The sequence below is a fragment of the Cavia porcellus genome, unplaced genomic scaffold (assembly GCF_034190915.1).
Source record: "Cavia porcellus strain 051 isolate PalLab524CR breed Dunkin Hartley unplaced genomic scaffold, mCavPor4.1 scaffold_12, whole genome shotgun sequence".
Lineage (NCBI taxonomy): Eukaryota > Metazoa > Chordata > Mammalia > Rodentia > Caviidae > Cavia > Cavia porcellus.
The window spans coordinates 41,844,915-41,860,924 of record NW_026947495.1 but is presented as its reverse complement, the minus strand read 5'-3'; the positions used below and the strand labels follow the sequence as shown (position 1 = coordinate 41,860,924).

Here is a 16,010-nt window from a genome sequence, read left to right as displayed (position 1 = left end):
GGGTGTTGGGTATTTTGTCTCAGTGATGAAAAGAAATGTAAGACAAGACAATAATATTAAGTCAAATAAATTGCTTAACTAACACAGGGCATCTTTTTATGAGAAACCCAAAATATAAATAAAGAGCAAAATAACAGACAGTGGAAAATGTCAAGACAGATTTGTTACATACAGGAAAGAGATCAAGAGATGGAGTGAGGGAAGGCATGACATAAAAAAAGTAATTTGAAAGAATTGTGTACATGTACTAATGCTCTATGATAAATGTAATAATTTGGTTCTGTAGACATATGCTATCAAAAGATTTGAATTTAATTTTAAATTTTGTTATAAACATCCCATTCAATTTAATAGGTTGCAGTTTACCCAGTAAGTAAATATTTATTTTTGAAATAGTTAGGAATTAATCAGGGAAGTAAAAAGCTGAAAGCTACTTATGATCTTATAAAGGACACAAGCATAAAATAACTAACAAAATATGATCTTAGCAATTTAAAGAGGAAGAAAACTGCTTAGACCAGGAAAGTTTAATGCTCCTCCTCTGAGACAAAGTCACATTAAATCACCCAGCTTGAGCTTGAGTTTGTGATCCTATTGCCTCTGTTTCCCAGAATGCTGAGTTACAAGTACTATTTTGCTCTTTTTGAGAACACTTTGCTATGTAGTCTAAGTCAGCCTTGAACTCACTATGTAACCCTACATTTGCCAAATGCTCGAAGTTAACATCATGAGATATCATATGCATAACATAAATTTCTTGCTATGTTCTGATGAAAAGGGCACTGTAATATTCTTTCCAAAACTATAATCTCTATCTAAGCACAAGAAAATCCAGATTCAAAAGCAGTCTACAGATGTCTAGCTGTTTCATATCAAGACTATCAAGATAAAAGAAAAAAAAGTAGTTGGCTTTGCTTTCAGTGCAATAATTATACTTTATTATACTTTCGGTGTAATAATTTATAGCCATATATATGCAGCTGTGTGCTAAATCTTGTGAGCCTGCTATAAAGATTGAACCTGGGGATGATTTTAGAGCCTGCTAACTGGAGTGGATCTGAAATGTACCATAGAATTTTGAGATGTTCATGATGAAAGAAACTCTCTGAGAGGTAAATAAAAACTCTGTACCATATTTTAACTTTCTTGTAAGTCTAAAAGTATTCTAAAGTAAAGAATTCACTAAAAAATAACATTCAAACCAACTTTGGAAATTTATGAAAAATCATATACCACTTATCTGGAAAGGGTGGTGAACTTCATTTATTGTAATCAAAAAGGACAAATTATAGTAATTAAAAAATCAGATTCAGGATCTGATTGTGAGAGAACCCAAATCTAAAAGGTTTTGATTAGTCAAAGTGATAATAAAGGAAGGCTGAGCTCATCACTCCCAGCATGTCTCCTCCATTATAGTTAAGTTCTGATGAGGAAGGAATGAGACCCTAAGACCCAAGATGCGACTGTTTGCATGTGTACCCTTTAGAACTCTGAGCTGATAGATTTATCCTTATGTTCCAGACCAAAAAAGAGATATTCATCCTTACTAGAGGACAGTGGCTTCCCTTTTGCTGAAAAACTTGCAGAAATCTCACTGAAGAGGATATCTTTCAAAGTCTTTCCCTTTTCCAGATTTGTCCACCACTTTTTGGAGCAAAGAAAAAAGATCTTTCTAATCTTCTGTAGTGTTTCTAAGTTGACAACTAGAGTACTTTTCACTGTGGGCTACCTGGGGAAGCACTATACCTGTTTTGTAGTACAAGGAGATATTCATCAAATATGTACTGGTAGAATTAGAACATACCCAGATCTATCCAGCTATGTCCATTGGTGCATAATTGTTTTCTGTCATCAGGGAGGTAAAGGCTCAAAACTGGTTGTTTTAGGGAAAAATGGAAATACTGAATTTCTTTGTTACCAGAGATTGTGCATTGCTGAGTTATCTTTTAACTTCCCAATCAGTTCATCAGGTGAAGCAACAGTAAAAAATTGATGTGGCTTCTGGTTCTGAACACAGGGTCTGGCTCCTAGTCACTTTCTAAAAACTTTGTTAATTGGAGGAACTCCTGAAAAGAATGAGTACATACACAAAAAGGTAACTATCTCTAGATATTTATGCATATTCAAAATTAAAGTAGAAGACCTAAGAGACTGTGTAAAATGTAAATATTTTCCAAAGGCTATTCTTCAATCTTTTGCCCAACACAACTCCTCTCTTATGGCTAACTGCTGCTATAGTCTCCTACACTGTCTGAGTCTGCTTATTCACATGCATAATCCACACTGATTATATTCCAAGAACTCCTTTTTATACTATTCTGCTGAAATATCCTTAATGCCTTAAATGCTAAAACTAAAATTTCTTTGCTTGCTTTTAAGGTTATCTTTACTCTGTCTCCTCTTATCTCTAGCTAATCTCATTTTTCATTCCAACACTGAGCCTTAAAGCTAGCCAAATCTATCTAGAGCATCTCCAAATATATTTTGGATATCTTTTGTTCAGTGCTTTTTGGAAACCAGCCCTTCACCTGCAAATATTTCCTTCTTATTTGTGCACCTATCTGTATACAAAATGCACTCACCTTTTGGAATTATTCCATGTGTAAGGGTACTCTCATCTGTAATAGCAACTCTATACAAGGAATGAAAAAAATGTTTTTGACTTGTTTAAAACGTTGAAGTAATTCTAGGGGCTGGGGATTTAGCTCAGCGGCATAAGCGCCTGCCTTGCAGCAGGCAGTCGTGAGTTCAATCCCTGGTACCGATAAAAAAGAAAAAGACAAAAAAAAAATTAAAAAAAATGTTGAAGTAATTCTTAGAATTTAAAATCATTTAAAAATTATAAGATTGAGTACACAAATGGCTGTTTACTATTAGCTGCCATTTTACACATGTCTTGTTCAGTTTGAAAATCAGGGGTTCATTTAAAAAGTATTTATAGGGCTGGGGATTTAGCTTAGTGGCGCAACACCTGCCTCGCAAGTGCGAGGTCTTGAATTTGGTTCTCAGTACCAAAAAAATGTATTTATAAAGCACCTAATTTTTTTTAGTAAGAATGGATCAAACAGTTTATTTTGAAAATTTTTATTTACTAGTGCCCATTAATATTACAAATACTAAGTTTCAGTGTGGTATTTTCATACGTGTGTATTTTGATAGTATCCACCCCTCCATTGTCTTCCCTTACACCCCTCCATCTAATTCCCTCTTCTCTCTACTTTTTTCGACTCCACATATTAAGGAAAACATGTAATATTTGTCTTTTCCAATCTGGCTTATTTCCCTTAACATAATGTTCTCCAGTTCCATTTATTTCCTTGCAAATGACATAATTTTGATTTTCTTTACAGGCAAATAATACTTCATAGTAGATATGTACCACATTCACTTTATCCATTCATGTGCTGATAGATACTTAGGCTTGTTTCGTATCTTGGATGTGAATTGTCAGTACCTATTACAGCCCGACACAATTTTAGGCCCCAGGGATACAGCGTTACACAAAATTCACTATGGAATTTATTTTTTAATGAGCAACCTAATAACCTCAGAAAATGATAAATGCTATGAAAAAAACAGAAGAGGCAGGGTTAAGAGGGTCAGGGCACGTATGGGAAGGCAGGGTACTTGCATTTCTACATTCATTTGAGTACCTGGCTGGCTACCACAGGAACCTGAATTCATGACCTGTTAATATCCGAATTATTGTACGCTACGCACTGCCTCTATAAAACCTCAGCAAATCGAAGGTAGGAGTGGTTGTATTCTGTCTTTGCGGTCCCAAGCCCCAGCAGTGTTTTTATGGAAGACACGATGAGAAACAAACAATTTTGAGTCTCCACGGAGTTCCGGTGATTGTCTTTGGCGTGTAGAAGAGTGACATTTTGCCCTAAATGCCTGCAGAGCCAGGTTATTCAGAAATTCTCAAAGCCACTATTGGGCCGGCATAGGTTTTCCTGAGCAACGAGACTGTGACGCGAACGCAACAGTTGGTCCAAGGCCACTGGGCTCTGCAGCCCAGAGACAACCAAAACGGGTGTGAAGAAAGTTGCTACCACAACCGACTGCCCCTCACAAAACATCCTAGGAGACCACGCCCTCTGCCGTCCCGTCTCCATCACTGCAGCTTCTGGGCTTCCGGCGTCTTGTGAGTCTAGGAGGGAGAACTTCCGGCCTCGAAGGTCCTTGGCTCTGTGGTCATCTGGGGTCCTGAAGATAAAAAGGTGGCCTCATCAGACGCCTGATTTCTATGAAGATCTGAGTTGGACATGTTATTTTTCTCTTGAAGGATGACAGCGACAAGAGCGCTGTGAAAATGCTTACGACTGACAGGATCTCGTCTCGGGAGGATCTTGGGGGCGGAGAGTCCGGACAGAGCGAGGATTGGGAGCCGGCCTGTCAGGCGGGAGTTGGGCAGGTGCGGTGGCGGAAGTGCCGAGACAGCGGCCTGAACCAAGCTGTCTAGGTAGACGCGGCGGTCAGGCAGCCTAGAGCAGCTGCCAAGCCTTGGTCAGGTCGTAGCGACTGGGGCTCGGGTGCCGGCGAGATGCCTCTGTTCACCGCCAACTCCTTCGAGCAGGATGTGGGTGAGTGACTTTTCTGGCTCTGGGTTTGTTTGTCTAGCACGAAAGTGGGCGGCGGCGACTCTGGAGACTGGAAAGTAAGCAAAGAAGGGAAGGGGCGGTGCCGCCGCCTTAATGTCGGGGGTTCGCTGCTTGGCAGCCTCGAACCCATAGCTGGAAGCCTGGGGCACACCTTCTGCTGGCCTGAGGTTGAGGACCCTGAAAAGGACAGTTCTTTTCGCCACGCACAGGATTAGGACGAGCCCATGTTTCGCTGGAATCGAGCTGCGGAGTTGATACAAACTTCCTGCTCCCTCCAGAGCTGGTTAATTTCCCTACACGCCTTGCAGGTGATGCAGCAATGGGGAGACCTTGCTGTTTAGAGCGCCCCAAAACTAGAGACTTAGACTTACCTTTGTTGAATAGGAAGAATTTACTCGAAGGCCTGATAATGGAGCTTCATGAGGTATCCACACTTGCGAAGATGCTATGAGATGTTTTGTCTTACGAGGATGAAAAGGAAAACTTCACACTCTCACTACAGGGCCCAACAGCATACATTTGTTGGGGCAAAATATTAGTTGCTCTCATAGCACTGACCTTTTGGTAACTATAGAATGAGAAAAAGATAGACTCGACATAAGAAGTTATTTGGGGGCATTAAGATAACCATAAGTCAAACAAACTGGCTAAGAAAACATGTTTGTAGCAGTAGTTAACTTATTTCTAAGAAGACTTTTTGGGACTTGAGATGAAGAAAAACCAGGACTGAAAATTGCCCAAGTCACGCAAAATACTGTACATTTTATCAGTGAGCCACCTGTTTCATAGTTCAAAGTTCTTAATTATGAAGACTAAAAAGTGTCCCATTTTGGTACGTTATGTGATTCCAAAACTATTCAAAGGAGGAATTTGTAGTTATGTGTTTACCCTTAGCCTTCGAATATTATTATATTGCTATTAGTTCATTCAGCTTTGTTCTTTTTAGATGGATATAGGTAACTGGCATAAATCTAGGAAATATGCCGAAGCTCAGTCTCTGCTTTGAAACACATTTCTTCTTTTGTTTTAATTAAACTACTTTTGTGTGACCTGTAATTTTGTTGATTTTTGTTTTGTTTTGTTTTGTTGAAGCAGGATCTCACTTTGTAGTTCAGGCTGCCTTTCAACTCTGTAGCCCAGGCTGGTCTTGAATTTGAGACTGCCTTCTTGCCTCAGAGATTATTAAAAGCACCCTCCACTACACCTGGCTGAGACTATATTTTCTTTTTCCTATTGTGAAGGCTTTCATTTATTTCCAGTAAATGAAACAGATGAAGCACAATAGTGTAAGAAATTATTTAAAATTTAGTAACTGCAGACTTGTTTATGGTGAATGTTTCCTGGAGCCCATTGTTTTCTCATCAAAAACTGCTGGTAGAAGTAGGCTGAATTGCTCAGCCTGTTTTACTTTTTAAAAATATTTCCAAAGTAGCTCCTGAGGTCCTTGCATAGTTTTCTTTTTGAGCCAGGGATCAAACTGACGACCTCATGCTTGCCAGATAGGCGCTTACACCGCTGAGCTAAACCCCCATCCCCTGGTGCTTGCATAGTTTTTAACACATCACAGTTTCATACCACTGTAGTGAAAGAAATACAGGTAATTAATTTTTTTATTGATTTTTTTAATCAACCAGTTTCAAGTTTTTATTAGCTCTTGTATGACTGAAATCATCATCTAAAAGTTAAAGAGTGAGTTTGTTTGAGGCTCTGTAACTTCTGTATAAGTGAATGGAATTATAATAAAATCAATGAAATATGAAGGAAGCTTAAGCTTACATAATTGAACAAAAATTATACAAAACTCATTTTTATATGTTAAGGCTTTTAAAATTTAAAATAGGTAACTAAGTTATGATGTGATTTGACTTACATTTTTAGTGTTAGGAAGTGAACCTACAGCATGATAAGTGAATCCTCTACCACTGAGTCACATTCCTAGCCTATTGATTTGAAACTTCTAGAATATTACTTTATGGTGTCATCTTTTTCACTTACTTTCCTTGATTTAGATTACTATTACTTTTCTTCAGTCATAACCTTTGTTCACTCTTCCTTCAGAAACATGCATCAAATAGTTACTGTGTGTCAGGCATTGTGTTAAATTCTGGGGCCACAAAAATTAAATACAGAGTTCTTGCCCTCCAGGAGCTTCAATGTATTGTAGGACACATACCTAAATAGAAAAGTATAGTATCATATGATAAATATGATGACAATAAATATAGGAATATATGACATGCTTTATATTCTCTATTTACTTTTAGTTATTTTATTTTGTTATTTTATTTTATGTTTTTGTCTTTTTTTTTTTGCCACAGGATTTTGCTATGTTGTTCAGGCTTGGCCTTGAATTGACTTTGTATCCTAGGTTAGCCTTGAATGTACAGCTTTCTGCCTCAGCTTCCCAAATCATTTCGTTATTTTTTTTACTTTGTTCTCACTTTGTAGTTAAGGGTGTTCTTGAATTTGCTGTCTGGCCCAAGCTGGCCTTGAACTCCCAGTGGTCCTCCTGGTTTAGCCTCCTGAGTGTTGAGATTACAGGTGTGCAGTACCACACCCAGCTGTCCTCCCTTTTATTTGAAACAGTCTTCTTCCTGAAGAGATGAGAAGCACTTAGAGGTATGACCTTTCTCTAGAAAGGCTAACACTATCCTCCCCTTCCCTGAGTCCAAACCCCACTTTTACCAGCAGGAAGTAATTACTTCTTACTGTACATATGATAATGTTATTCACTAACGGTGTTTCCAAGGGGCAGGTACAACATGACAGAGTTACAGTGAGAAGTATTAAAAGAGAAAATTTTATTTCTGCATATTCTGTACCAGTTTTTCCAGTTAAACTATATTGGTTCCTGAGTTGTGTTTTGTCTCTTCTGTGCACTAACTCCAGATCATGTTTATCTTTTTCTCCCTTACCAGTTTTTGCCCTTTTTTTGTCCTGTTTCTGGCTCTGATTGGTAAATGTTTGCTATTTTCAACAATTTTAATATCTCTGTCTTTAAAGGTACATTCACTTGTGCTTCACAAAGCTGGATTTGAATTTGGCACCCCTATAAAGTTCTTTTGATGTAGCTTGAAGTATGAACTTCTTTCTTAAGAGGGTGTTTCTTCCATGTGAAATTCAAATATGTGTATTGCTGCATGTTTGACTTGTTAGCAGAACTTGACATTTGGATAACTTGGGGCTTTCAGTCATGTGGTTTTTTTTTTTCCAGTGAAATTTTATAAGAAATTCCAGTATAAAAGCAGATAGTGATAGTATTTCATTAATACAAATTTATTGCATACATTCAAATTTATGAAATTTTCTTAAGCCAATCTTTGAACAAAATTTAATTGTTGTAACCTCTGTAAAAAGTTAAACATTTTTTTAAAAATTGGTTACAGATGAAAATGGTATCCTCAACAGGCAGTTTTTCCTATACTTTATTTTACTTGCATAGGACCAAAAAAATCCTAATATTTTCAGAAGTTACATATTTTAGTCAGTTTATTTTGAGGTCTTTTTTAAACTATGGGATATTCTTAGCATAAAGTGTAAGATACAATATTCTTATCAGCCAATGGTGCCAACTCCTTATATTTTGATGAAATTGATTCTTTTTAAGAAGAGAATATTCCACATACAGTTGAAATATTTTAGTATTTTTAGCTGCTGTCATTTCTATTTTTTTTCTTTTAGAAACTCTCCTAACAGATACAAATTCTGTTTTGTAGATACATGCATTACATACTTACAGCTATACTGTTTTGCAGTATTTTTCCTATTATCAAAATGTCAGCCAATTAGCAACTTTTCTCATGTTCCTTTGCTGCAAATATTGTTTCTAGAAACCTAATACACTTGATTTTGCCCATTGTTTTCCTGCCTTTCCCTTCTTTATGACTAAATTTTATACTGAATTAACATCTTTAACTGTTGTAGATGTAATGAACATTGTGTCCACCTTCTAGGTGTAATCAATACTATTCCCATTTTTTAATGTTTAAGGACAACATTATTTTCTTAATAGATCTATAGTAGCTGTGCTTGGGACAAGGAACACCTTTTTGTTCCTGTTACACCCTGTGAACACTTCGCTGTTTACAATAGAGATTTGTTACAGCTGTCACAGTTTTGAGAAAGCCTTTAGCTATCTATAGTTAAGGAATTTTGAGAATGAAATATCCTATGAAGTCGTTCCCATTGTGACTTTTAATGCAAACTCAGAGGCTGTATTTAATAGTTTTCACATTAAAAAAAAAAAAAAAAGAAGAAGAAAGTATGGGGCTGGAAACATTGCTCAGTAGGTAGAGGGCGCTTGCCTGGCATAGTTACGACCTGAATTTATTCTCTAGCAGTTGGAAAAAATAAAAAACCATAAGGGAAATAAAGGATTTAAAATGTTTTAACTCCGTCTCCTTATTTAATGGGCAAGTGACTATATGACTTCTGCAGGGGAAAATCATTGTGAAGTATGTGTGTCTTTTTGAGATGGTGTTTTGATGTGATGCCCTGGCTGGTTTTGAATTCCTGGGCTCCAAGTATCCTCCCACCTCAGCCTTCCAAATGCTGAGACAGCTGCAAATATGTCATTGTGCCTGTCAGTAAAGTTTAATTTTAAAGTCAGACTATATAGGATTAAGTTTTATTTGATTTGGTTACATTTTTATTGATATGAAGACTGAAACTTTTCTTGGTCAATAAATAGTACCAATTAAGACACTCATTTATTAACTTTTATTTATAATGTGAGAATTGTAGTAACTCAGAATTTTAGTTCTTTGAACTGAAAGGGACTTTTTATTTGGAGCAGTTTCTTTTGCTTTCATATGTCATAAATTATCTGAACATTGTCTTCTAAAAACTGTTTAAAGAAATCTAGCAGGTGCAATAGTTTGGTTTTTCTTACAATACTAAGTACTTGAAATGTACTTTTGGGAAGTTGAAAGAGAAGAACTTTTTAAAAAACATTAACTTAATTGGCCCCTGATAAGCAGTGAATAAATGTGTTGAATATAAGAATTGAAAGTCAATGTGATACATCAGGGAAGGATCCATTGTAACCTGAAAGTCCCTGATACTTTGAAGTGGCCACCTCCTTATTTTGAGCTCACATTACTTCAGCTTCATGTCAGAAATTTGTTAGTGCATAATGGTGTGGTTTTAAAGTTTTTAACTATTCAAGTGTGTATCTCATTGTACTTTTAATAGGAATTTATCTGATGAATATTGATGTTGGGCATCTTTATATACATTTACTAAATGGATATCCTCGTTTTCAAAGTGTATCTGTCTTTTGTCCATTTTTCTTTTTACTTAATTTTCACAACTTTTTTAAGCCTGCCAGCCATGTTACTCTCAGTTTTACAAGTGAGAGCCTACATTCTGATTTGAGTCGGATAAACCATCCAAAACCTCTACATTAGTAATTAAGATTCTGAGCTGGATATAGAGGAGGCAGGTCTTCAGTGTTTACTTAGTGATGGGCACACTGCTCATGAAGCTGAAAACATTTTACAGTGTGTATAATGATTTCTCCTGTAGGGGTCATGTAGTCACTTGCCAGCCTGTCTACTTTGGATCCTCCATCTGATTTTTTGGTGGGTCAGTGGCTACTTTGGAGTCTCATTTTTTCCTTTTCTCCAGCCATCAGTGTCTTGCATGTGATGTTTTCTTGATACATCTATGACAGTAGAAATTATACTTGCTAAACATTTATGCTTAGCTCAGTTCTCTAATTGAGGTGCATTGGGAATAAGCATACTTGTTTTATGGAATTGGGTGGGGCCTTGGTTCTCACCTACCAAGATTAGAGAGGGCATTTTGACATAGTCAAGAAGTAAGTAAATTTGCAGGAATATAAAGCCTGCCTTTTGATCTCTTTTTCTGCCTTTTAAATAATAAAAGTTGACCTCGATGTCTTTCTCCCCCATTTTACTTCTATATGCCCCATAGGCCCTCTCTTCCAGCTTTTCATAGTCCCCACAAAAGGTGTTGGCTGTGACAGAAGTGAAAAAAGAGTGGCAGTCACTATTCTTTATTCTTCCACAACAGGAAGTTCTTAAATATTTTGTGTTAGTATGTGAGGTAGTTAGTGAAGATAATTTTGGCATTTTGCCTGATCCTTTACATATAACAGTTGAACTTGGATTGGTTCTATTTAGCATGTTTAAGACACTAACGCATAGGAAACAGAAAATGTTAACCTAGCAAGTTTGAACAATTGCACTCAAAGGACATAAATATAGTAGTTTAAACTTTAGTACATGTCCTGATCCAGACTGTCCAGGTTGAAATCTGTTTTACTGCTAACTGTGTAATCTTGCAGTAGTTGCTTTTCTGTATATCTGTTTTCTCATTTGTGAAATGGGATCCCTCATTTGGTGAGGAATAAATGGTTTGGGATATGTAAAATACCAAGAGGCTATCACTTAACTGCTGTTAATATTTTTACTTGTCTGTTTAGTTCTGGGAGGCCTAACTAGGCTTTCATTTTTGAAAGTGTGTAGGGTGTATTTGTTAATTTATTTTGTTTTCTTGAGATAGGGTCTCACTTCATAATTCAGCTTGGGTTGGACTTGCCTTGACCCTCCTGCCTCAGCCTCCCTAATGCTGGGATTACCGGTACGAGCCACTATGCCAAGCTTTGCAATGACGAAATGTACATTAAACTCAAGTACCATAGAATGCTGTTTAATCTGTGTCACTGGAGACAAAGAGGGAGGAATAATATTTATATTCTCTAAGACTGAAGTATTGGACATTCAGTATTTCAGCATAGATTGAACTACATAAGAACTATGTAGTCTAAAAACTTAATAGATGCATAATTTTAATACTGTGTGTATGATTTATTCAAAAGCCAGGAAAAATCAACTTTTGCAAATACTTAGTTTATAATGAGTTGGTGCAAAGACAGAACATGATTCTGTTTTTAGTAAAAGCAATCAGCTGTGGAATTCCTGTCAGATTCCAAAATGAATTCTGTTCATTTATTTTTTATTTTGTAGTTTTTGGTTTTGTTTTGTTTTTGCTTGAGGGGAAATTTTTTTTGACATGTTTTCTGTTCTTATGCTGTAATTTTAAGATATAAAATAATAATTTTTCTTCTATTAATACATGTAAAGCATATTTTTTTCTTGTGAAGTGGCTGTGGTCTGAATGTGCACCTCCAAATTCAGGTGTCCTACCAGTGTGAGGAGGTATCACAGTCCTGTGGGCTCCACCTACATGATGGATTAGCAGTGCTGTAAAGAGTTTATGGGAGCACATTTGCACTCTTGCCCTTCACCTTTTGCCTCATAACAATGCATCAAGATAGGCACTTGGCAGAGGCTGAAGCCTCAGTCTTAGAGTTCCCAGCCTCCAGAAGTTGGAAAAGTACATTTCTATTCCTTGTGTATTACCTAGGCTCAGGTATGGCAGTATAAAATGAACTAAGATGAAGATCTAGGCATTACTCTATAGTCATGTTCAAAGATACACTATGCTGGTATGTAGAATTAGGTTAATCATAATGAATTTTTATGTTTCCTTATATGCTCTTTTATGTGTATGCCCTCCTTGTTAATTTCCATGTGATTGAGTTTGGTTGTTCTTGCTTTGTTTTGTTGATGACAGGATCTCAGTATGTAGTTCAGGTTGGCCCTGATATGAGGCTCACTACGTAGCCCTGGCTGATATTGAATTCATGGTGACCCTCCTGCCTCAGCTTCCTGAGTGCTAGGATAACAGACATGTGCCACTATGCCCATATATGTTTTTGTGTTATGTGTTTCTATAAAAATATATTGTGTTTAGAGAATATGCTATGTATATTGTTCTAGATGACTTTCAGTTTTGATGTACAGAGTCCTCATCATACACAGTTCCTAGGAACATGAATTATATTACTTTGGTCTAGTAACTCCAGTTACCCTAATATTAAACTCTCCAATACACCAGGCATAGAGTTTAGCAGAATCCGTCTGACTTTTGAACTACTGAACTGTGAGGTGATAGGTTGTGGTTTTTAAGCTATTTCATCGTGTTTGAAAATCTAATATAGAGAGATTCTGGTTATTTTAAATCTTTTTATTTTCTTCTAAGTTTTGTAATGCTCCCTAACCCTATTTCTGTATTTTAAAATCTACTCTTCAGTTCATTCAGTGATTTTTTTGTCTTGTTTAGATACTGTACTTTTCAATTTAAGACTTCCATTTTTATAGTTTCTCTGTTGATTTTACATCTCATTTCTGACCATTTGCTGTAAGTTACTGAAAATATGTAATAATTGCTTTGTAGGTGGCTTTTGTTTTGCTTTGTTTTGTTTTTGCTATTTCTATTTGGGTTCTGCTAACATCTGTCTTTGTTGACTTTTGATTGTGGAGCACTGTATTGCATATGTGGTAATTTTTTAATACTATACTGGGTTTGGTGATTATTCTTTGTAGGAATCTAGATTAAATTGTCTTCCTCTGAAGGATGTTGTGTTTTGTTCTATCAGTAGTTAGATTCTTGGATGATCTTTTAGGTTTTGCTAGGCTTCGTTTTATTTGTAAGGCAAGCCTCTTTCAGTTTTGAACTTTGAATTTTAAATTCTAGAGGGCTTTTATTCCTAATGTGTGATCTTTTGGGAGTTTCAGCTGAATGCATGAAGTATTTGCTTTTGGTTAATCTGCTCAGACTTCCATAACAAAATGATACACTGGATGGACTTACACAGTTGAAATTTACTTTTTCACATTTTTCGTGACTAAAAGATTAAAATCAAGGGACAGCAGGGTTAGTATGTGCTGATGTCTTTCCCCTTGGGTGGGGACAACTGTTTTTTGAATGGGTTGTCCAGTGGCCTTTCCTTAGTAGTTATATGCATATGAAGATTGGAAGCATTAGCTCTCTGATGCCCCTTAAAAGGATACTAATCCTTTGTTATCAGACCGCATCCTTTTGACTTCATTTAATCTCTTTAGTGACTCTGTCGCTAAATTTAGTCACACTGAGGGCGTTAACTTAATGTACATTCTACCCTATACTCTCTGGTACTGGGACTTGAACCCAGGGCTTCGTGTCTGCTAGGCCAGTGCTTTACCACTGAGTGAATCTCCAGGCCCCTTTTCCATTTTGCTTTTTCAGTTTTGAGATAGGCTCTTACTACTTTGTTCAGCCTCGCTTCAAACTTGCAGTTTTCCTGGCTCAACCTCTCAAGTACCTACAGGCGTGTACTGCAATGCCTGACTTCAACATAGAAATGTTGGGACGGACACAAGCAGTTCAGTTCTTAACAGGTAATTGATGATGTTAGCTTTTCAGATTCAGGAGGAAAGATTCTGTGACAGAGTGAAGTGTCCATTTGATTGACGCTGTGATGCATATGCACAGGAGATTGGTGCAGCACAGGGGTGGATCACGGGAAGATTCTAGAGTCTGTGTCTGGTTCTTCATCCCTTCCTGTCTGGCACTGTTCTCTTGCTGTGCCATGTTGTTATGGTTTAGATCTAAAATCTTCCTATGTTTGGAAGGGGACTGGGTTACAGGGTGGGGTAGCTGGCTGACAGTTGGAAAGTAGGATCTGGCAGGAAGTTACAGATCACTGGGGCCATGGCCTGAAAGGTTGATTCTCCCTCCCTAACTTCTTTCTCTCTGCTTTCTGTCTACTATGCCATGAGCAGCTCTTCTCTGCCATGCCTTTCTAACATTCTGTTTCTTTGGAACCAGCTGACCCTGTACATAAGCCAAGAGAAACCTCTCCTTTAAGTTGTTCCAGCAACAAGAAAGTGACTAAGACAAATTTTGTTTATCAGGAGTAAGGTTGTTGCTGTGACTACATGACTGTGTGATTCAGAAGCGTTTGAACCTGATTCCCAGGAGGAATTTGGAAAGGTTTAGGCTAGAATGCTGTAAACCAAGCTAAATGGGAGATTTTGGTCCGAGCTCAGGCCAGAATGTTAATACAAAGGTATATGGTAAAGATCATGCCCAGGAGGTTTCAGATGGCAACAAGGACACCATTGGCAGTTGAAGTCCAGGTCAAGTGTGTACAGTGGCAGAGATTTGTGTAGGTTCTGCTCACGTGCTAAGACTTAGAGGCAGACCAAGGTTAAGGACTGTAGATTAAAGTGAGACATGGCACATGACTATAATCCCAGCACTGGGGAGGCTGAGGCAGAATTGCTTCAAATTTGAAGCCTGTCTGTGCTACAGAATGAGTTCAAGTACAGCCTGAACTATATAGGGAGACTGTCTAAATAAATAAAGAATGGTGACTTAATTAATCTACCAGAGGAAATTTGAAAAATTCACATTGACCTAACATTCAGGTTGTAGTTACTTTCAGCAAGATCTGTGAGCAAAAAGCCTATTTTTAGTTTTTCCCCACAGCTCCACCAGCATTTGTTGTTGGTTGATTTTTTTTTTCTATCTTTTTCATTTTTATCGGTACCGGGGATTGAACTCACGACCGCCTGCTTGCAAGACAGGTGTTTATGCCGCTGAGCTAAATCCCTAGCCCCTGATTTCTTGATAGTAGCCATTTTTTCTGCAGTAAGATAGAATCTCAGTGTTGTTTTAATTTGCATCTTTCAAATGACCAGTGTTGTTGAACATTTTTTCATGATTTATTTGCTGTTTCTACTTTATTCGAGAAGTGTATATTCATTTCAGGTGACCATTTTTGGATTGGGTCTTTAAATTTGGGGGGGGTCTGATTTTGTTTGTTTGATTTGTGCTTTATGTATTCTAGATGGTAGTCCTTTGAGGAACAGCTGACAAAAATTTTCCCACACTAAGGGTTGTCTATTCATTCTGTTGGTGGTGAGATTCCTGTTGTTGATATTTTGTAATACTTCCTGTGTGATTGGAGTTTTGTTCACATAGTTTGTCTATCTCTATGTCTTCAAGAGTTCTACCTATTTTATCTTCCAGAAAATTTGGTGTTTCTGTTTTAATATTTAGATGTCTGATCCATTTTGATTTTAATTTAGTACATAGTAAAAGATATGGGTCTCATTTTAAACTTTGACATGTGGAAAACTGGTTTTTCCAGTGCCATTTATTAAAGAAGCTATCTTAATTCAAGTGAAGGTGTTTGGTTCCTTTGTTAAAGATAAGGTGCTGAGTGTGTTTGGTTGTCCTTGTACCTTCTAATCTGTTCCACTGATCTTTAGGTCTGTTTTTTTTTGACCCTAGCATGCTGATTTATCACAGTTGCTTTGTAGTATAATTTCAAGTCAGGAATTGTGATGCTCCCTGACTTGCCTTTGTTGCCCAGGGTTGCCTTTGTTATTCTAGATCTTTTTTGGTTCCAGATGCACTTCAGGAGCATTTTGTCTAATTCCGCAGGACATACATATATTCCTAATCTAGATTCCTGATCTCTCAAACTAGTATACAGCAGAGCTTTAAATAAAATGAGACAAATTGTATGATTTTAGGGCTCCAGGGGGT

The 16,010-nt window shown here is 37.2% G+C and overlaps 1 protein-coding gene across 1 annotated transcript in view; it reads left to right on the top strand.

Annotated features, from left to right (window-relative positions):
• The first annotated feature begins 4,241 nt into the window (after window positions 1-4,241).
• Stam2 (signal transducing adaptor molecule 2) overlaps window positions 4,242-16,010 on the top strand; it is a 47,553-nt gene continuing 35,784 nt past the window's right edge. Inside the window, exon 1 of the mRNA XM_063259091.1 lies at window positions 4,242-4,586. Coding sequence (XP_063115161.1) covers window positions 4,547-4,586 — 40 coding nt within the window. The 5' untranslated portion in view covers window positions 4,242-4,546. The remainder of the gene's footprint in view (window positions 4,587-16,010) is intronic.